At 41.9% G+C, this 23,082-nt stretch overlaps 1 protein-coding gene across 1 annotated transcript in view; it reads right to left on the bottom strand.

The window, feature by feature from the left end:
- The window catches only part of SNTB2 (syntrophin beta 2), a 122,017-nt gene that overhangs the window by 16,975 nt on the left and 81,960 nt on the right, over positions 1–23,082 (bottom strand). The window contains exons 4-5 of the mRNA XM_043981133.1: positions 12,550–12,692; positions 3,151–3,347 (exon numbers count right to left, since the gene is read on the bottom strand). Of these exons, the coding sequence (XP_043837068.1) occupies positions 3,151–3,347; positions 12,550–12,692 (340 nt within the window). The remainder of the gene's footprint in view (positions 1–3,150; positions 3,348–12,549; positions 12,693–23,082) is intronic.

Below are 23,082 nucleotides of genomic sequence, written 5' to 3'. Positions count from 1 at the left end.
TAATCTACAAAGAGATGATAACTGAATCCATGGGGGCCATGAGATCACCAAATGAAATAGTGTAGGGGGAGTAGAACATCCATAGTTACTCAGCATGACCTAAAGGAGGATTAGGTAAAGCAGACAGAGAACGAGCAGTCAGATAGGCAGGAGGAGAACCAGGAGAGAGAGGCTGTCTTGAAACCAAGAGAGAAGAGAATATCCTGTGAGATAGGAGTGAAGGAGGAAATACAGGCAGAAGGCATCTGGTGATACCAGATAAGGCAAAGAGGACACGCCTAGGAAAGAGCCTCCATTTTTTCAGCAAAATATGAGGCGGAGGCGGAGTGGGTGGGTTAAGGGGTAGCTATGGGAGGCTTCAGGAGGGACGAGAAAGTATGGAAGAGCTGCTGTGCAAAGTGGGAGAATGAGTTGATAAGGCAGGTGTAGAAGCATTGCTGAGCAGCAGTGAGGGCCCAGCTGAGGTTGTGTAACAAATCTGTAGTGAACCCAAGTCAGAACAGGTGCAGCAGATGGTGGGCGTGATCCAAGGCTGGGGCTTGGCAGGGCACAGTCAGTGACACGATGTGGGGGAGGGGGAAGGTTCGCCAAGGGATCAAGATGGTGAAAGGGGGAGAGGGTAGCTAATATAGGGGAGATGGGCTTGGGAAAGAACTGAGGGCATGAGGGATTGGAGGTCATGGTGTGGACAAGTAGCAGGGTTTAAGATTTCAAGGCAGAAGCAAGAAATAGAATACCAATAGATTGTGGTCAGGTAAGGGAACTTCATAGTTGATGAAGAAAGAGGTGGTGCATTTGCAGATGATGGCAAGATTAAGGGTACGACCACCTCTGTGTGTCATTGTGATAGAGGCAGAAGAAATGGGGCATGAGTAAATTGAGAAAACGGGAGGTTAGGGTGTTTGGGTGAGTACTGAAATGTTTGGTGCAGTCTCCTAGTATGGGGACAGTGGTTGGGGAGGAGAGAAAGGCAATAAGGCAGGGACTGGACTCACTGAAGGAGGGAGGAAGGGGGATGTCCTGGAGGTCTGTAGGCAACATGTGGATTGATAGGCAGAAGAAACGAGGATGTCATTTGAGGGGGCCGGGAAGGGAGAAGAGGAAAGGGGGGGGTAGGATGGTTGTGGCAAAGGCAGGGAACAGAAGGAGGCTGGTCTGGTTGGAGTTGGGGATTTGTTAGGGAGGAAGAAGAGGAAAAGAATAAACCCAACGTGGTTAGTTAGCAAAAGGCTATAGCGGACAAAACCCACACCATCATTTTAAACTAACAGATCCAAATGGAAAGGTAAATTAGACCTCCCAAGGCAGAAGGAATTTTCGTCTTCAACCTCTCCAAGTCTTATGGATAAAGCCATGTGTGGATGTGTGTCCAGATCTTTTGTGTAGTTTTCTTTCGTAAAGGGCACCACCTCCTACCATTAGATTTTGGTGCCGATCTGCATCTTACTGGGAAGAACCTGGGCTAGAGCCACATAGCTGGACTAGTCAGAGGCTCGGGTCTGAGGCCATCAGCAGAAAGGTTCCTTAGAAATCATTTACTCAACCCTCTCCTTTTACGGAAAAGGAAAATGTATGTCTCTTGTCCAACACGTAAATGTTCCTCAAGGGTAAACTTTAACCAAGTTAAAGAGGAGAAACAAAACTTATTTTATTTCCTTTTTTGAAAAACTGCTTAATAATTTTTAGGTCCTTGTTAAAAGAATATACGATGCTGTGCATCCCAACTCTGGCTTTCGAAAACATGTCATTCCAGAATAATCGCTCCCTTTGTAGAGAGGCAGTGTTGTAAAGTGGATAGAGGCTAGACCCAGGTTCAGGAAGGGGAAGGTTCAAATCCCATCTCACACTTGCTTTGCTACCTTGGGCAAACCCCAAGCAGCTCTCTAAGCCTGGAAGTCGTAGACAGGTTCCCTAACAGTGAAGTGGGTTCTTTGGTATATTGACCTTAATCTCAGTTACAGTTCTGTAGTTTTCAAAGCACTTTCACATATACTGTCTCATCGTTGCAGTGGTGAGCAGTAGAAGTAAAAAGCCCCTGTCTGACAGATCACACGGCTGCTAAGTGCCAAAGCGGGGGAGGGAGAGCAGGTCTTTGGATTTCCAGGTTTGCCAGGCTAGTTTCCTCATGGCCACATATGAGAGCTAGTCTGTGTGTGTTTTGGTGTGTGTGTGTGTGTGTGTGTGTGTGTGTGTGTGTGTGTGTGTGTGTAAGTGTGTAATGTTGGCAGTCAGAGCTGCTGACGTTATGCCCAACACATTACCTGGCATAAGGGGAGTACAAGACAAGTACTTACTGAAATGAAACCCCTTCTGTTGTTTTACCTAAAGCTACATCCTTAGGACCCCTTGGGCCCTCCCAACGGCCTTATAGCTAAATTCTTCTGTGTCTTATTTCCCCCATAATGAATGTCGTCAGCCCACTGACTGCCTTGATGTTTAAATCTCCATCCCCAGCATTTATCTCCATGTTTTGCACATAGCAAGCACTTAATAAAAACAGACCTTCACAGAAACATAAATGAAGATTTTTTTTAATGTAAAATTTTCATTCTTTGAAATTAACCACTAGAGGGAGCTTAAACAGACTGTACCAGATCCTTCTGATTTTTCTCCTCAAAGAACCTTGAAAGTTCACTGGAATGTTTTTAGTCAGTCCTAAAGTGAAGAGTCCCCCCCTTTTTTTTTAATCTGACATTCTGAATTCTTTATGTCCCTACAACCATCTGGCTTGTCAGATGTTACCATTTCAAAAATTCCTACACAACATTTATATTAAAAATCCTCAACCTAGGGATGAATGAATCTCAATGTTCAGTAAAGTAACCCAGTAAGTTGTACCTAATGGGAAATTCATAATGGCATATCAAGAAATTGTTAATACAAGGTTTTACAATAAATGCTTAACCACGGGCATAACAACATGTACAGAGCTTGGGGAAATGTCACCAGAGGCAGAGAAACCAGATTTATTTCCAATATCACCTCTTCAAACCGCCAAGATGCTGACAGTTTAATGAAGTGATACCAGAAGAACATATTTCTGCAGACACTTAAGACTGGTCTCTGCGACAATGGCATTGTGCTCAGATGAAAGAAGGAAAGAATGCTACAATCATTTCATTACTATTGAGAGTGAAATATCAGCGATACCTAGTGAGACCTCCTTGATCAGTTCGGCTGCAGTGTGACAACCTTGTACAAGCACGCGGGTCCAAGTCGACAGGTCCCGATGTGTCTCTACCCTGAACATGTGCATCTCGATGCCCTGACGGGAGCCCGTCCTGGTGGCAAAAGTAAGGTCAGATCCAAGGGATGGTGACCTACATCCTGAGCCCGAGTGTACCAACCTGGGGGCAGAGAACACAGACCTGGTAAGCATTTTAAAGTGAATCCAAGTGCCAGTATGTGATTAAACACCCAAATAAGGGCCAGAGGAGACACAGCAGAAGAGAGGAAAATCTCTGTTAGCTTCAGGCAGAGCTTGAAGGATGGCTAAGATTCACATGGGTAGAAAAGAGGGCAAAGGCAGAGGAGGCGGGAAGTCTCACGCAGGTGGCTTTGGATAAAACAAGGCAGGAGAAAAAATACCCTAGAAAAATCTATTCTGGCTGATGGAACAGGCAGTGAGTGAGGATGGTGGTGGAATTCAGCTCAAGGTGAATCAAATGTCTGTCTCTAAGCCCTTCCTCTCTCTGCCTCCCCTCCTCAGAGTTTGAGAACTCTAGAGAGGCAGTGTGGCACAGTGAGAAAAGCAGCAGAAGTGGGATCAGAGGACCAGTATTCAAACCCCGCCCACGATGCTTACTAGCTGGCTGTGTGGCCATGGGCCTCAGCTTTCCCATCTGGAAACAAGAGAGTTGGACTAGATGGCTTTGAAGTACTCTGGCAGCTCTGAATCTACTCGACTGCTCTGGGGCTACATCAGGAGGAGGAATAAACTGGGCCCCATCTCTCCTCCAAAGTTCACTATAAACGAAAATGGGAAGGAGAGGAGGAAGAGCCTTTGGAAAGTTGAGACAAGGGTCCCAAGTGCTACAAGACCCTGTGGTCCCACAGTCTACGTTGGTGAAATAAATACCAGTTGTTGAGATGTCCATATTTCTTGAGATGAACAACAGCTCATGTCTTACGAAGGGTGAGCTCTTTGTGCTCCAGCTGCATTTTGTGCTCACCAAACAAAAGCGTATTTGCCATAACTGATTGACTGGATGTCAGAACTTGTATGGAACGCTGGCAAGGAATGCGCAAAGTTCTTTCCTACCTTACAGTTTGGAACAAGGAAAAGATGGTGACACAAATATTGTACATCCTGATGTTTCACAAACAAATAATCTACTCAGGACTTAATTTATCTTTTTAAAAAAAAATTATAATTAGTGCATTAAAATTTATTTTGTATTGAGAATTTAGTGACACCATAGGATATAACTGGGAAGATACCTTGGGGTAGGAATAATTTTTCTTGGGACTTGAGGCAAATAAAACAAGGGATTAAAATGAAGTAAAGCAGAGAAAAGAAATCAACAGTGAGAAGCTTGACCAATACAGAACCTCAAATCTTCTTCTACTGCCTGCTCTGTTCAAACCAGAAATAAAGCCTGAGGCAAGAAGAGAATTTCAAGAACAAAGACCCCCAAAATGTGACATTTTGAATTTATGATAGTGAAATATTTGTAGGAGGGAAAAATGTTCAAGAACTTGTCAAGTACTGAGTGTTAATACAATATATTAAAGAAACACCCCCACTGATAACCAAGAATGAACTACACATGTAAAAAACCACAAGGAATGCTATTTATTCTCTCTTTCTTTAAAAAAATTTTTTTTCTTTCTTTTTTTTTGGTGAGGCAATTGGGGTTAAGTGACTTGCCCAGAGTCACACAGCTAGTAAGTGTCAAGTATCTGAGGCTGGATTTGAACTCAGGTCCTCCTGAATCCAGGGCCAGTGCTCTATCCACTGCGCCACCTAGCTGTCCCCCCTTTTTTCTTTTTTGCTGATGCAACTGGGGTTAAGTGACTTGCCCAGGGTCACAGAGCTAGTAAATGTCAAGTGTCTGAGGTTGGATTTGAACTCAGGTCCTCCTGACTCAAGGACCTGTGCTCTATCCACTGCGCCACCTAGCTGCCACAAGGAATGCTACTCTCATGCAGACCAGTGAAGTTTTCAAGGGTTTTACTTCAGGAAAAAACCCTTGAATCTAGTCAGTTTTCACTATGCCTCCCCTACCAAAACAACATTATTTTTAAAAGTCCAACATGCATTTATTAAATGCCTACTACATGTAAAAGACAGACTAGGGTGGGCTCTAGGAATTGGTCAGTAATTTTTTCAGCTGTGTCCCATTTGGGGTTTTCTTGGCAAAGATACTGGACTGGTTTGCCATCTCATTTTACAGATGAGGAAATGGAGGTAAACAAGGGTAAGTGACTTGTTCAGGGTCACACAGCTGGTAAATGTCTGAGGCCAGATTTGAACTCAGGAAGACGAATCTTCCCGACTCCAGGCAAGGTATGCTAACTATCCACTGTGCCACCTAGCTGCCCTGGCTCCAGGAATAGAAGGACAAATTGAAAAATAGTCCCTGCCTTTAAGCAGCTTACATTATACTGAGGGAAGGGGGCAGCTAGGTGACACAGTGGATAAAGCACCAGCCCTGGATTCAGGAGGACCTGAGTTCAAATCTGGCCTCTGACACTTGACACTGACTAGCTGTGTGACCTTGGGCAAGTCATTTAACCCTAATTGCCCTGCCTAAAAAACAAACAAAAAAACCCCATTATACTGAGGGAATACAATATGTAAACAGTTAAGTATATTCATGATAATTTTTAAAAATTCACTTTTATTTTCAGATCCAAATTCTTTCCTTCCTCTCTCCCTCTGCCCTACCAGTTGAAAAGGCAAGAAAAACAAATTCCAGCATAGGCACATTCAGAAAAAGAGAAAGAAAACAAAATGTGCTTCAGTCTGCACTCTGAATCTATTAGTTCTGTCCCAGATGATAGGCATTATGTTTCCTGGTGATTCCTCTGGAATTGTGATGGTCATTGTGTTGATCGGAGTCACTAAGTCTTTCAGAGTTGATTATCTTTTTAATATTATTGTTATTGTATAAACTGTTTTCCTGGTTCTGCTCACTTCACTATGCATCAGTTCATATAAGTCCTCCCAGGTTTTTCTGAAATCATCCTTCTTGGCATTATTTGTAGCACAATAGTACTCCATCACAATCATATACCATAATCTTTTCATCCATTTCCCAGTGGATGGGCTTTTTCCCTGTGCTCAGTGGCCCAAAAGAAACATGAAACGTGCAAATTTAGACATCTCCAACTCAGACATTCATTCGGAACTTTCCAAGCTTATACTTGTACTTGGATCCACTTATAGTCAGACACCCTGTGCGTGGATCTCAATAATGGGATGTCATCTGGGTCCACTTCAAGCATAAGGAGAGCCACAGTGCTCTGCTACCACAAAAAGAGCTGCTATCAATGTTTCTGTACCTATGGGTCCTTTTCCTTTTCCTGGGATCTCTTTGGAGTACAGACCTAGTAGTGATAATTCTGAAGCCAGATGAAATGTCAAGCTGAAGGATCCATATTTTATCTCCTTAAAGTCACAGGAAGCCATTGCACTCTCAGCTGTGAAGTGACTTTGTGCTTTTTAAAGATGATTCTGGCAGCTGTGTGGAGGATAGAAGACATCGGAAGCAGGGAGACCAATTAGGAGGCTATGGCACTATTCTAGGTAAGAGTTGATGGGGGCCTAAACTTAAACTTAGGTGGGGGCTGTGTGAGTAGAGAGGAGGAGTAGGAAGCCGGTTTTGTTGTAGAGGTGACATGATAAGGCCTGACAACTGACTTTTGAGGTGGTATCGGAGTGGGAAGAGCCAAGGAAGTCTGAATCTATGAACACAGGTGACTGGAAGGATGGTGGTCCCTGTAGTTTGGAGAAGAGTGGGTTGAGGGGCGGGAGGGAGAGGTTCCTGCTGGAAAATACTGAATGTAAGATGCCAACATTTTTCCAGATGGGATTCCTTTTTTTTTTTTAAAGTGAGGCAATTGGGGTTAAGTGACTTGCCCAGGGTCACACAGCTAGTAAGTATTAAGTGTCTGAGGCCTGATTTGAACTCAGGTCCTCCTGACTCCAGGGCCAGTGCTTTATGCACTGCACCACCTAGCTGCCCTAGATGGGATTCTTTTTAAAATCTTGTTAGGCAGCAGCTAGGTGGCACAGTGGATAAAGCACTGGCTCTGGAGTCAGGAGGACCTGAGTTCAAATCCAGCCTCCGACACTTTACACTTACTAGCTGTGTGACCTTGGGCAAGTCACTTAATCCTCACTGCTCGGCAAAGAAAAAATAAAAAATCTTGTTAGGGAACAGCCATCTGAAAAGAGGGTAATACAAGGGCAGGTCACAGCTTCAAAGAACAATTATGGATTGAACGGGAACAGAGGTCTCGGCCTGTGTCTTGTGGACAGTCTTCACCAGCTCTTTCTTTCCCTCATGTGGTAACTAGGCAAGATGCTGGAAGGGCAAAGATGAACTCACAGTTCAACTCCTGGTGTAGCTGAAGAGCCCTGTAAAAAGCAGCTTCCTCCAAGCTACCAGCTGCTACGGCTAAGAGAGGGGAAAACTCTTCTGAGTATTCTAAAAGCAGCGCCATCCAGACATCAGCCAGCTCAGCGAGAGTTAAATCAAGTATTGTTTGTTTGAGTATGTGTGTGTGTGTGTGATCAAAGTGGAACCCAGGGATTAGAAGAGTGGCTGGACATATTCTGCTGTACTCGGATAGGCCCTAATCCCAAATCAGATATTAAAGAATATTAAGTCTCGGAGAATTTTTTCCTATAGATGCGACTGTGGAATGTCTGGCATAAGGAACTTAATTCAGCCCAGCTGTAGGACTTTTGCTGCTCACTGCCAAGGCCACGCCTTCTGAGGGAGGGACACATGAGCTCAGGAGAAGGTGTGGGTGGAGCCCTCAGCCAGAGGGAAACCTCAGGATTAGTCACCATGTACTGTGCCCCCCCCCCCCCAATGCTTGGAGGTAGAACCTATAAAATCCACATCCCGAGCCTACAGAGCAAGTCATCTGCAGCCCCATAAAACTGGTGTGCTTGTCTTTCTGCTTCCATCTCAGCAACTGCTTGTAAAAGAAAAGTTCCTTTTTTACTTTTAAGTTTTGTTTCATTTCTCAGGCTCAAATACCAGCTTAAAAACAGCCACCACCAACCCCTCTAGTCTCGTGGCCTTTTTACGTGTGTGTGCAGTGTAAGGAGCAAGGCCTGGGAAGGAAGATCACAGAAGAGGATCGCCTCTCTTTTCAAAGTGGACAGTGCTTGATGAGGCAGCAAACGACAGTGTATTTTATGGATTGGAAAGGCCATTTTCCCCTCCGTCTTTAAGCTTTTATTGCTGCCTACTTTCTAGCCATCTCATTACTTATTAGAAACTGTCCCCAAAGATGAGAAAAAAGAGAATGGGGTCAAACACAAATTTCAAAGCTTTCTCTTGCTCTTCTCCTACAGATCCCAGAAACTTCTCCTACCTCCCTCAAACAAGACACTGGATTTCCTTTTCCTAGCCCTGCTTCCCTTCAAGGGTCATCACGTTCCATGATCTCTCTTTCCCTGGCCAGTGATGGTCCCTATACTTGACTCACCCACATTCCTTCTCTAACTGCATGGTAGGGATAAAGAAGAAAACAACAACTGAAATGCATGTAGTGTGCTGAAGTCTTACACAGCATTTTACATACATCCTTTCATCTGTGCTTCACCCCAGTCCACTGGGGGTGTAGCCCTGCAGGCATTAATATCTCTATTTTACAGATGAGGAAACTGAGGTTCAAAGAGGTTTACTTGCCTATGGTCACACGGCTAGTATCAGATGAGGGATTCAAGCTCACATCTTCCTCACTTTCTTCTCCATGACTTAAACTTTTGGCTCAATAACTTATATCCCCACGTGCCTCTACCTGACCGATTATGGGAAAATTAACCTTCCCACCTGCCTGTCAACTTTGCTAGTCACCTACTCTACTTATTTTCTGAACTAGACAGAATTAGAGTTGTAATTTTAACCTCAATTAATTAATCTTGCAAAAGTCAAGATAGGCCATGGAACCTCTGAATTCAATCTACTTGTCCTGCAGCAGAGCTTAAAGTGAGCATAATTCACTGAATTTGCTTATATTTAATAATTTAAGAAAATTCATCAATTCCCACCAAATTTTTTGGTTGCTTATATTGTGGCTATTTCAGACCTAGGAGTATAGCTTATTTCTGAGTCCTCAGGACTTAGGCCCCAAACTATCATAAGCTATAGTTTCCCAATTGCTTAGCCCCTTGGGGTGGTTCTTCAATCCCCTTTCCCAAGGGTGATGAATTCAAGCACTTCACAATGCAGTAAGAATCATCCTCCTATCTCATGCATACTCTATATTACAGAATGATCAGGTTGTCAACATTTTCTCCTTTTGGTCATTTTATTGGTAACATGATTTTCAGAATGCTGCTGCTTTAAACTGTTCTTTCGTTTACCTTAGGTTTTAGTTCCAATACCTCCCCCCTTACAGTTTAGGCATGCTTCCACATTTCCCCACTACACTTGAAAAATAAAATCTAGCCTAGCAGTGCACACACAATGATACCCCAGGGCAACACAGATGCGATACTGGTCTAGCATGTCTGGTTTACTGCTTTCATTCACTCATTCCCCTAAAGAATTATGACTGTCCTGGGTTTCTGGAAGGCTTATGATTAAATATTCCTTTCAGAGATAATCCCCACCTGCCATGGGGCAAGACCCTGTCGTAGGTGGCAGAAGAATAGTAAATGAAGAAGGGACCCCGTTTATCTGAGGCATGTAGAGAGTCTTCCTCCTGCATGCACAATGTATGCATCTTGCTTTACAAAAACAGTGCCAGCCTTACAAGCTACCTCCCAACAAAATTTTGGTACTGAGGGCCTCTGCTATTGTAAAAAGCTTCTGTACAAAGTGACAAATGCTCAATTCCTGTACTTTAATTTGCCTTTTTCACATAACAGATGCCCCAAATTCCTATGACCTTTCCCCCTCTTTCCTCTACCTGCACCCCAATGTAAGTCTGGCACAACAATGACACTGAGCACTTCTATCATTCAAATTATTTTAGGGTAGGGGTTGACTTTCAATAAAGTTGGAGTAAAAAGCTTACCTGAGACACAGCAACAAGTGGATATGCATATTCCAGTCATTTAAGAAGCTTTAGCCTTTCACTAATAAATGGTCAAAGAATATAAACAGGCAGTTTTCAGAGGAAGAAATAAAAGCTATTCTAAGTCATAGGATAAAATGTTCAAAATCACAAATGAGGAGAGAAATTTAAATTAAACCAGCTCTAAAGTACCACCTCATACCCATCAGGTTGGCAAAGCTGACAATTAAAAAAAGGGAAAATTTACAAATGCTGGAGGGTCTGTGGGGAAAACAGATAAACTAATTTGCTGTAGCAGCTCTTTTTGCAGTTGCAAAGAATTGGAAACAGAGTAAGTGTCAATCAATGGGGAATGAATGGCTGAACAAATAATGGTACACGAATGTGACACAATACTACTGTGCTGAAAGATGATGGGGATGGTTTCAGAAAAACCTGAGAAGACTTGTATGAACTGATGCAAAGTGAAATGAACACAACCAGGAGAACAATTTATATAATGACAACAATATTGTAATGGCAAAAAGCTTCGAAAGACTTAGGAACTCTGATAAACAAAATGACCACCAAAATTCCAGAGGTATCATGCTAAAACATGCTACCTAGTTCCAGACAGAAAGGTGATGAATGCAGTGCAGAGTGAGGCATATTTTTTCTTTTTTTTGGTCATGAGTCAATATAGGAATTGTGTTTGCTTGACTATACATGTTCGTAACAAAGATTTTCTTGCTTTTTCAGTGAGGGGAGGAAGAGGTGAAAGGGAGAGAATGGGGACCTGAAAATAAAACTGACTTTATTTTAAAGAAGCTTTGCACTAAAAAACCCCCACAAACAAAAAAAACAAACCCTGAAGCTCTGGGATAGATGATGAATTGGACCCCTATTTTATTCCACTCAGTATTAATCAGTCTGATATAATTCCATAGGGGTAGTGACTGTAAATGCTGTATGTTAGGCGCCAAAGCTATGAACTGCAGATTCTAAGTTCACTTGCTTAATCATAGGAAACTAACTAGAGGATCTCCACCCTTGTTTTTCCTTGTTATGGTGACCAGGTCCAGCGTGGCAGAAGTGACTTGATGAATGGAAAGTCCCCCAGCTATTTTTGTTGCCCCTCCATCCCTCATCCTCCTCCTATTGCCCAACATGGGGAGATGGCCATATGCATTTGGCTAATAAGGGACCCTGTCTGCCGGCCTATGGTCTACCTTTCTACCAGTTCATCCATCAGGCCACGTAAGAGGTTTTGACATCTTTTTATCAGCCAAGCCCGTGGGTCTGCTCATCAGCTCAGCAGGATCTCCTGAAAGGTCAAGACAGGTCAAAAGCCTGCTCTTCCACTCATTTATCAAGCAATGGGATGCTGGATTTTATGTAGACCCTCCTAGAGGTCAAGGCCAAGATCTATGAACCAATGAGAGTCTCTATTTTACTTTGACTCTTCTGTACCATCTGGGCATCAAGCACTATAAAATTAAAGCCCAGAGGGAAGGGGGCATCTGAGACTGTGAGCAAGATCTAAGGCCCACTTCATTAGATGAGGCCCCGGACCTTTAATAAAATGCTATTGGCTCAGAGATCTGCCTGGATTTCTTTTGTTGTAGGTTGGGCCATTTTGGACCCTACAGTTCTCAAGTCTTCCTCTCCCAGTTCTCTATATCTGGACTGCTCAGAACATCTTGTTGTTTTTACTCACGATGAAGCCAGTGATTCTTTTGTGGAACAAAGACTGTGTGCTTTTATATTAGAAAGAGAAGCTAAAGAATATATGAGCTAAGTCATATGCTTTGTTCACATCACTGCACTCTAGTTATAATCCTACAACCTGAAGGCTATCAAGATTTCAGTGGTTTTCTAGTCACAAACAATGAAATAACAGCCACGTCATTCACTTATCTTAGTGACCTAGGTAGCTCTTAAAAGAGCAGTTATTTTTATAACTTTAAGTGGATCCTCTCAAGATTAAGAAGTTTATTTCATATGTAAAAATGACAGGCTCTGTAATATATGATCAATAGAGGTAAAAAGCAAAATAGCAAGATGATTTATTTAAAAGTCAATGACAGGGGCAGCTAGGTGGCGCAGTGGATAGAGCACTGGGCCTGGAGTCAGGAGTTCCTGAGTTCAAATCCAGCCTCAGACACTTAACACTTACTAACTGTGTGACCCTGGGCAAGTCACTTAACCCCAATTGCCTCACTAAAACAAACAAACAAACAAAAGTCAATGACAGTACTAAAATCGATAGATTTTTTAAAAACATCAGTTTAAAAAATTTAAAAAGTAGTTTAAAAAATTCCTCGGGTGAGGTGGATCCAATTGATTTGGAGGGATTTATCTTACCGGGTAGCAATGAGAGGGTAGCTATGACAAGGTGATGCCCAAGCGTCCCTTGTCCATGGCATGTAGTCATAGAGCAGTAAATCCTTCTCAGTCACAGCCATGAGGACTGGTCTCCACTGCTGCCTTCCACCATCTAGTTTTGCCTGAAACAACAAAATATATGGATTATTAAATGGTAAAATAGAAAAAGGGGAACAGGCTATACGGCTATGCAACTAGTAAGTAGTTCTGCTGTTTACTGTCTAGGCAGCATTTAGATCAGGGAAAAACACAGTCCAGTGTTTAAAAACAAACCTGAAGTGAAGAAAAAGTAGTGGGGAAGGGGAAATAGCAGTTTCTCTACAAAACAGTCCATCTCTACAATTTGTTCTCTACCATGACTCCACAGTCTTTTCCCTTTGTGTGGCCCTATAAGCAGCAATTTCCCCAGAGTTTCTTAGGAAAAAGTATTCCATTTCACATTTCCCCTAAAAATCTTATACCACACTAGCCCTTCACTAAAGTGTAATCTGTTTAGAATGGTTACTAGTACTGGAATGTTTGAGAAGAGAGACTACTTTCTGTGCAAAAGACAGACGCACAAAACCCCACCAGTAAAGAAATCGATAATCTAAACTTCTGTCAGAAGGATTCCAAAATACAGTTTGGGAAGATCATGCTCATTTATCGGCTAAGAAATCATCGTGTGATTTACTGGCATGTGGTGCCATGATTTCTGGAGTTTTTAAAATGTCAAAACTATCCCCCGAAGGAGAAAGAGGCCTATTTGTACAAAAATATTTCTAGGAGCTCTTTTTGTAGTGGCTAAGAACTGGAAATCACAGGAATGCCCATCAATTGGGGAATGACTAAACTGTGGTATATGATGGTGATGGAATATTACTGTGTTGTAAGAATGACGAGCAGGAGGATTTCAGAAAGGCTCAGAAAGACTTGTATGGACTGATGTACAGTGAAGTGAGCTTAACCAGGATTATGTTGTGCACAGTGACAGCAATATTGTTTGATGAAGAACTGTGAATACAATGATCTAAGATCAAAGGATTAATGATGAAGCATACTATCCACCTCCAAAGAAAGAACTGGTATTGATTAAACACAGACTGAGGCAGGCTATTTTTTCACTTTCTTTCATTTTTTTCTTTTATTCTAGTTTTCTTATACAAAATGACTAATATGGAAGTGTTTTACATAATCGCACATGTATATCCCATATCTGATTGCTTATTGCCACAGGGAGGGGAGAGGGGAGAGAGGGAGGGAATGATAAAAATTAGAACTCAAAAGTATAAATTAAAATGTTTATTATTTTTTTAAAATTATAATGTCAAAACTGTTTATTGTAGAGCTGTCTTTATTATCAAAGGTCAAAGAATAGATGGTAAGAAACCACACAAGGGAAGAGTACCAGATGTGGATCAGAAGTCCTGGGTAAAAACCCCAGCTTTGCCACATACCACTAGGGTGACCTTAGTAAGTCTCTTGGACCTCAATTTCCTCATCAATAAATCAAAAGGACTGGACTAAATGATTGCCAAGGTCCATTTCAATTCTAAATCTTTGACCCTATGTTCATTTCACTGTTGAGATCCTCACCTTCTCAGCAGGAGACTATAACTATTAACAGTAAAGCACATATGAAAAGTTACATTGGTAAATCTCCAGCTGGATGCTACAAAGAGACTTCAAAATGGAACTCACTGTCTTCACCCCCTCAACCTGCCCCTTCTCCCAACTTCCCTACTTCTGAAAAGAGAACTACTGTCTTTTGTCGTCTTCCCTCTCCTTCTCCTACAGCCGACCTATAAGAGATATCTTATAAGCCTTTTCTCTCTAATGGTACAGCCTTTATCTTTGTTTGGCTCCTTATTACCTGTCTATTGCAATAATTTTCCAATTAGTCTTACTGTTTCCAGTCTTTCTCCCTTTCAACCCTTCTACCACACCCACTGACAAATTGAAATTCCTAAAATATAGATCTGAATGTGTTGTTCTGCTGCTAAAAACCTTCCCCGACTTCCTGTTGCCTTTAGAATAAAGTGCTAAATCCTCAGCCCAGTGTTTAAGACCTTCCACCATTTAGCTGCTACTGGTGTTATTTCTTTTATTTTATTTTTAGATCAGCATTCTCGATGACACTCCTCCTCCTTCCCCCCATTGAGAAGGCAAGAAAAAGGAAATCCCCAAGACAAACATATATTGTTATGCAAAAGAATTCCCACACTGGCCAAATCCAAAATAAAAAGGGCTCTATCTATACTCTGAGCCCACCATCTCTTTTTCAGGATGAGGTGAGATCTCTGCAATTATGGTTGGCCACTATGTTGATCAGTCCCTGAAGTTGTCTGTCTTTACAACACTGTTGTGATTTAAATTTCTCTTGTTCTACTCACTTCACTCAGTTCATACAAGTCTTCCCAGGTTTTTTGGAAATCATTCCCTTCATCATTTCTTACAGCACAACAGTATTCTATTACATCCACATACTGTAACTTGTTCATTCATTCCCTAATTGATAGGAACTTCTTCCATTTCCAATTCTTTGCATTCTGGTCTTATTTCATATTACTTTCCTTTCATTCCAATCAAACTCGTCTGCTAGCTGTTTTCTGTATATATAAACACTCATTTCCCATGTCTAACCACAAACAAGTAATTCATGTTTGTTTTTAAAGAGTAAAGAACGCCTCCCATTTATTTGCCATTTTAAAGCTCATCTCAAGCTCTAAAAATTGGTGAGGAGCAAAAGACCAATATCTGAATTGGAGGGAAGCTTTTAGATTTATGAGGTGCTTCATTAGAAGAGCTATCATGGAGTACAGGTAACAAAAGGTTCCTCAAAATGAGATCCCCCCAAAGTCTCAGACAATTGGTATCTAGGAGCCTTGTTCGGAACACAGAAGCTAAAGGAAGCCTTCAAGAACCCATACATGGGGCTTTCTTGGCAAAGATACTAGAGTTGTTTGCCATTTCCTTCTCCAGAGGATTCAGGCAAACAGAAGTTAAGTAACTTGCCCAAGGTCACACAGATACTAAATACCTGAGAGGTCACATGTGAACTTAGGTCTTCCTGACTCCAGGCCCAGTGCTCTATCTACTGTGCCATCTAGCCTCTACCTAATGACAGACCTCAAATATAGCTATTCTTATAATTAGGACTAGGTGGATTCCAAACAACAAAGACAAAATTAGAAGGATTCTAAGAAGAGCTACCCACATGCCTTTTTTAAACCATTAAAAACAACTAGATCAACTCAGGATGAACCTTTTCTTTAAAAAAAAATTTTTTTTTAATGTCTTTTGGGTTTTTTTCTTAACATCACCAAAATTTTACCCAGTATCTACTCCCCACACCAAAAACCACACCATACAACGATGATATATATATATTTTTTTGGTGAGGCGATTGGGGTTAAGTGACTTGCCCAGAGTCACACAGCTAGTAAGTGTTAAGTGTCTGAGGCCGGATTTGAACTCAGGTCCTCCTGAATCCAGGGCCAGTGCTCTATCCACTGTGCCACCTAGCTGCCCCCAACGATGATATTTTTGAAGGAAAAAAAAAGGAACAGGGAAAACCTCCCCAGCAACATTAATTAATATAATTGAAAAAGTCTGGAAATACATGCAATATACCATCCCTGTGGACCTCCTCCCACTGCAAAGGGATAGGGTGAGGGAGCCTTCTCATGTCTATTTACCAGAGCCATACTTATTCTTTGTAATTGACTTTTGTTGTTGTTTTTGTTTTTGTTGGGCAATGAGGGTTAAGTGACTTGCCCAGGGTCACACAGCTAGTAAATGTCAAGCGTCTGAGGCTGGATTTGAACTCAGGTCCTCCCAAATCCAGGGCTGGTACTTTATCCACTGCACCACCTAGCTGCCCCCCTGTAATTGACTTTTGATTGTTTTGTGGTTGTTCTATTAGTATTGTGGTAGATGTATATATTTTCTTGGTTCTGCTTACTTAATTTTGCACACGTTTTGTAAATCTGTTCACACTTTTTAAAATTCATTATACTCATCATTTCTTATAGTATAGTAATATTCCATTACATTAATGTACCACAATCTGTTTATCCATTTCTCAGTTGATGGGCATCTACTTTGTTTCTCATTTTTTGCTATCATCAAAAATGCTAGGGGCAGCTAGGTGGCACAGTGGATAAAGCACCAGCCCTGGATTCAGGAGGACCTGAGTTTAAATCTAGCCTCAGACACTTGACACTTACTAGCTATGTGACCCTGGGCAAGTTAATTAACCCTCATTGCCCTGCACCCCCCTCCCCCAAAAAGTGCTGTTATAAACAGTTTGGTGAATATGGGGACTTTCTTATCATTGACTACTGTAGAAATATCTTTGATGACTAGGGCTAATTTGGGGGGCTAATCTGACTGGAGGACTAATCTGGGGACCTTTGACTGTTTGGCTATCTGACTGTGTTTAATTTAATATGGGCCGTTTATTAAGAAGCCTCTTAACTAAATAACCAAAGCAGAGTTTATTTATGAGATACTATTTAAAATTAAGAATATAGCTAGATGGCGCAGTGGATAGAGCACCGGCCCTGGATTCAGGAGTACTGGAGTTCAAATCCGGCCTCAGACACTTAACACTTACTAGCTGTGTGACCCTGGGCAAGTCACTTAACCCCAATTGCCTCACCAAAAAAAAAAAAAAAAAAAAAGAATACAGGGAAATAAAATGCACAACCTGACCACGGTTGAGGTGTGTCTCTTTCTACTCTTTCCTACCTGCTGTGCCTCGAACTTTTTTAATACAATAAGGGCCTTAGCTGCCTCTCGCCTCAGGGCACTCAGGTCCTTTATTTAACTCCGAGTCCCTTTCACTTTGTAAATCCCTCTGCTTCTAACTTTCCTCTCCTTACTGCCACTGCTGAACCCCTGGGTTTCTCTCTCACTGACCTTCTGTCTGTCTGCTCCGTCAGTCTGCCCTTCGGCCTTTCTTTTCTCTGCTCCTAGTCCTTCTCGTCTTCTCCTGCGTCCTTGTAGACCTGTCTCTAGTCTCCAATCTTGGCCATCTCCTCAGCTTCCTCTTGACCTCTTCTTGTCTGTCTGAACCTCTTCTCAGCCTCTCTCGTCCACCCCGCCCCTTGTTGTCTAACTCCCAGGTCTATATATACCTTTTCTTCTCTCCACTCAAATCTCGGGGCTTTCTGCACCCCCACAGACCAAGCTAATCCTCCAGCCAGGGCTCCGGCTGGTTGGGGGGGGGGGTGATCCAGCTTCACGTGCCTCAGCACAGGCTATGCCAGAGCCCAGCATCTCTCAGATACCTCCACTCAGGTCAGAGGGAGCTGGGGGCTTCCCCCCCCCCCCAGCTGTCTGACCTGGCGTCTTGTACAGCCCACGGGGCTCTTTGGCTCAGCTGAAGCAGAGGGGGAGGGGAAGAGACCCTGAGGGCCTAAGGCTTTCTAATCTCAGCCTAAAGGTAGAGTCCCCAAATCAAAATAAATTTCCACACTACATTGGGGTATAAATCTAGTGATGATCTTAAAATTTAGTCCTGTGAATCTTATTGCCAAGTGTGCCAGGATGATTATGTTCTCAGAATCATGGACTTCAGAAAGAACTACAATGTTGATGTTTTCCCAAACTACAGATCTAGGACTGATTGTCTGACACACAGAGCTCACATGGTGAAGGCTTTTTAATGTTTACAGAGTACTCTCCTCAAAATAACCTGGTGAAGTACATACTACAATGATTTTTGTGTCCACTCTGTGAATGAAAGAACTAAGGTAAAAATTCCCCTTGCCCAGGGTCCCACATGTAATAAAGGTGTCAGAACCAGAACTCAAACCCAGGCCTTTTGACTTCAAATCCTTTGTTTTTACCACTATCCCAAGCCTCCAAGTCTAAAGATGCTTCTAGTATTCATTCATTGGTCCTCCCCTAAGTGGATGTTGACCCAAAAGCCTTGATCCTTAAGACATGTAGCATCCCAAGACAAAAAAAAAAGATGATCAAGGAAGATTTTTCTCCCCATAAAAAGAAAAAAACAGTAACCCAATAAAAATTTCAATAATTCTCTCTAGATCTGGGGGAGAGAAGATTGAGACAATTTAGGGTGAAGTATGTGCCTTTGGAACATCTAAGTTCAATTTATTTATTCCATTTAAAATGTGGGAGTCTGGAAAGTATTTGCCAATGGAAACAATATCCACCTTGAGGACAAAGAACTTTTCCTCAGGTAAAGTTAAAGAAAAAGAAGCAATTATTCCTTGGCCCTTCAGAATCTAAGTGTTGGTTTCTCTCTAATAATGGAGTAAAGTGAATAAATACACGATCCTTTCAGGTCTCTGTTTATAGGTATTTGACAGGTATAAGTGCTCTCCTCACTGATCCAGGTCACTGAGGAGTGGGAAAAGAAACTAGGAATGATTATTTATTTCAAGATTTTTTTCATTTTACAAATGGAAAGGAAATGAGGGCTATGTAACAAAGGATTGGGAAGAGAATCAACAGCTTAGCCTAAGGGGTACAAAATCTTGCCCAAGCAACATACTCCCTGAAAATCAGAATGAGTCAAATAGAAGCAAATGACTCCATGAGACAAAAAGAAGCATCAAAACAAAGTCAAAAGACTGGAGGAAAAAACACACAGAAGAAAACGTAAGCTACCTCATAACAACGACAACTGACTTGGAAAACAAATTGAGGAGAGAAAGTTAAGAATCATTTTGCTATCTGAAAGTCATGACCAAAAAAAGGGCCCAAACATCATATTTTAAGAAGTCTTAAAACTGCTCAGATCTCTCAGAACCAGAAGGCAAAGTAGAAACAGAAAAAATCCAGCGGTCACTTCCTGAAAGAAATCTCAAAATGAAAACCCCCAAGAGCATCAGAGGCAAAACCCAGATGTTCCTGGTCAAAGAAAAAATATTGCAAGCAACCAGAAAGAAAGACTTCAAGTACCAGGAAGCACAGTCAGGATCACACATGATTTAGGAGGTAAAGCTTAGAATACTATATTCCAAAAAGAAAAAGGGATAGAGTTACAACCAAAAATAACTGAGGAAGCCAGGTATAATCCACAGAGGGGGAAAACAGACCTTGATCAAAACAGAAGACCTTCAAGTATTCCAGATTAAAAGACCAGGGATGTGTAAAAACTCTCAAGAGCAAACACAGTAGTCAAGATAAACACAAAAAAGACAAACAGGCACAGACAAGGATAAACTGCTTACATTTTATTTATTTACTTGTTTGTTTGTTTATTTATTTAGTGGGGCAATGGGGGTTAAGTGACTTGCCCAGGGTCATACAACTAGTAAGTGTCAAGTGTCTGAGGCCAAATTTGAACTCAGGTCATCCTGAATCCAGGGCTGGTGCTTTATCCACTGCACCACCTAGCTGCCCCTAAACTGCTTACATTTTAACATGGGAAGCTGATACATGTGTCCCCTCTGAACCCTATCATCATCAGGAGCCTCCATCTAATTAGATGGAGGTCTGGGAATGGTTGTTATATTGTGATGATCTTCATAGAAGAATGTAAAGGGGAAAGAAAAGGAAAAGTATCTCATAATTGAGGTGCACAAGTAGAAGTCTATATAAACAATGATGTCATGGGAAACTTGGGCGACACTGAGCCTCCCTCTCATCTGAACTAGTCAGCAGAGGGAAGTACACACACACACACACACACACACAGAGCTGGGATCAGAAATACATTTCACTCCATAAGGAAATAGAGTAGATTAACAGATGGATCACTCCTCAACAAAATGAACTCTAAGCATATACAAAACTATGTATAACCTTTTTTTTTTTTTTTTGGTGGGATCAAAGACCTGGAAATTAAGGGAAGAGGGGAGGGAGTGCCCATCCATTGGGGAATGACTGAACAAATTATAGTATATGAATGTGATGGGAAACTATTGTGTTAGAGAAATGGTAATGGGATAGTTTCATAGAAACATGGGAAGACTTAAATGAACTGATATAAAATGAAGTGAGCAGAACCAGAAGAACAATCTATATAATAAAAACAATATTGTAAAGACAACAACTTTGAAAAACTTAGGTATTTTAAGGGGCAGAGGATCCATTTCTTCACAGAGAGCTGAAAGAGTCAGTGCAGAAAGAGACATTATTTTTTTCTAGATAGGGCCAATGTAGGAATTTGTTTTATTCAACTATTTGTTTATAACAGGGATTAAAATTTTTTTTCCCCTCAATTCAGAAGGGGATAAAAAGGCAGATTTTTGCTGATTGAAAAAAGTTAACCATTTTTGCTATTGCCCCCTAAGGACCATGGGACTTTTCCACCTGACTTACAGATAAAATCTTCCATGTTTGTTTGTAAGCTCCCTGAGAGCAGGCACTGTCTGACTGTTCTGTTGTGTTCCCAGCACTTAGCACAGTGCTTCTCACATTGTAAGCACTTAAACGTTTTATTCAATCATTCGTTCATAGTTGTCACATTGGAGACCACCTATACCCATAAAATCGTAACTTAATCAAGAACTTAGAGAATTCACCATACAAATTGAAGAACAAAGTGACTGCACAGATGAAGGTAATCTCCCAGGAAGAACTGGCATTTGGACCAACACTCAAACCGTAGGGAAGGAAACCCATATGAGAAAGGGAGTTTAGCTGCCAAGAATGTGGGGGAGGATCTAAACATCTCCAACCAACACTTCCCCTTGAGATGCAAAAAGGCTTGAAGCCCCGTGTGCACAAGGCAGCATCAGGTCCTTTAGCAGCTCACTTTTGTCTTCAGATCTGTCCATGCTATCAGTAGCTACTATGACTGACACGTGAGGGCCAGGAAAGTATTCTATCTGGTGAAGTCAGCAACAACAGACTGACGATGGAAGCCAACGGGAGCTTCAGGATCCTCCGGTGACCATGACAGGAAATTTTTACCAGTCACTGAGTCTGGAAGCACCTGTTTAGGTTTGTTTGTTTATCTGTTTTTTCCATATTTGATGCCCAGAACATTTTATTTTTAAACATGAATGTGTTTTATGTAATTGATATTATATTGTTTACTTTCTCAATGGGTGGGGGCGAGGATGGAGGGAGGGAGAAAATTTGGAATTCAAATTTAAAAAAAAATTTTTTTGTGGGGTAATGAGGGTTAAGTGACTTGCCCAAGGTCACACAGCTAGTAAGTGTCAAGTGTCTGAGGCTGGATTTGAACTCAGGTCCTCCTGAATCTAGGGCCAGTGCTTTATTCACCGTGCCACCTAGCCACCCCTTCACATTTTTTTAAATGAATGTTAAAAATAATCAAACATATGTAATAGAAATAATTACGTTTGCTCAAAACTGGGCCATGCAAATATTATGTGACAATAAACAGAAAACAATTGGTCTGACTCTCAAGGAAGCCAACCTGGACCCTGACTAGATAGAAGACAGAATGTAAACCCAGAGGCCCTGCTGAACCAGTCCAGGGGCAAGGGGCTGGATCTAAGGTCACAGGCTAAATTGGAAATTCAGTATGAGAATGAAGTTGGCACAGGACTTGGGCCTGCATTGCTATCTTAGGAACGACAAAAAGCTGACACAGGCCTTTGGAAAGGACAAGAGGGAACAATTACTAATCCAAAAGGAAGTGGAGAAGGAACCAAATATACTCAATACCTCCTCCCAAGGCTGTCCGTACTTCCCTTTGGCATAACAACCACACCAGCTCACATGGCTATGGCTAAGATCAAGTTTCACACTTTAGGAAAATGAATGACCCAAGTTAGCCTGGATTTTCAAATCCTTACCAGCTTGGCCCTCTGCAAATGAATACTATAACCAGAAACTTGCCTCAAGCTGGTTGGATACGGATCCAGGGGCAAATCTGCAAAGCTCAGGGGAGCATCAAGGCCTGATTCCACACCCCCAGTTTTCCCCAAATAGAACTAGAGAAAGAGGGAAGGATATTCCCATCATGATCTAGAAGGAGCCCAGCTAAGACTGATTCTAATCTGAGCACCAAATGAAGGTGTTTCTAGGCATTTCAATTCATTTGGAGTTGGACATGAGTCAAGCTGTCAACTTCGGTATCCAGAGGGACTGGACTGGCTCCACCAAAGCAGTAAAGTGAGCACTTAGGATGCGAAGAAACCGATGGCACGCTGCAGACCAGGTCGTGGCTATTTGCCTAACAGTCAAGGATGAAATGCTTGCTTGAGCTTGCCTGTGGAAGGAACACGTCCAATGTTTGGATCTTCCTTTGACAACTGGCCAAGACACCTGGCTCAGCCACCAATTTGGATGACTTCTTGCCCTCAATAACATCTTGTGGGAGCCCTCTCAAGTTGCCAGACTGTCCTACTGAGATGTGTGGGGAAAACTATTGACAGCTTCAAGAAGGGCAGCAGCCGTTCCATCTCTCTTGATGACAATGAAAATATAAAGTCTGCCTATTACAATAGGAAATCTTTGCCAAATGTTATCGCCTGAGTCAAGGAAACACATTCTACCTTGTAGAGAAACAGCTTTCAGATTAAAAAGGAGATATTTAGTTGCTTTTTCTTTATGGCCCAAGGCCCTTAAAATGATCAG

This window comes from Dromiciops gliroides, chromosome 2 (assembly GCF_019393635.1).
Source record: "Dromiciops gliroides isolate mDroGli1 chromosome 2, mDroGli1.pri, whole genome shotgun sequence".
Classification (NCBI taxonomy): Eukaryota; Metazoa; Chordata; class Mammalia; order Microbiotheria; family Microbiotheriidae; genus Dromiciops; species Dromiciops gliroides.
The sequence above is the reverse complement of the archived record's forward strand: the minus strand, read 5'-3'. Positions and strand labels throughout refer to the sequence as shown.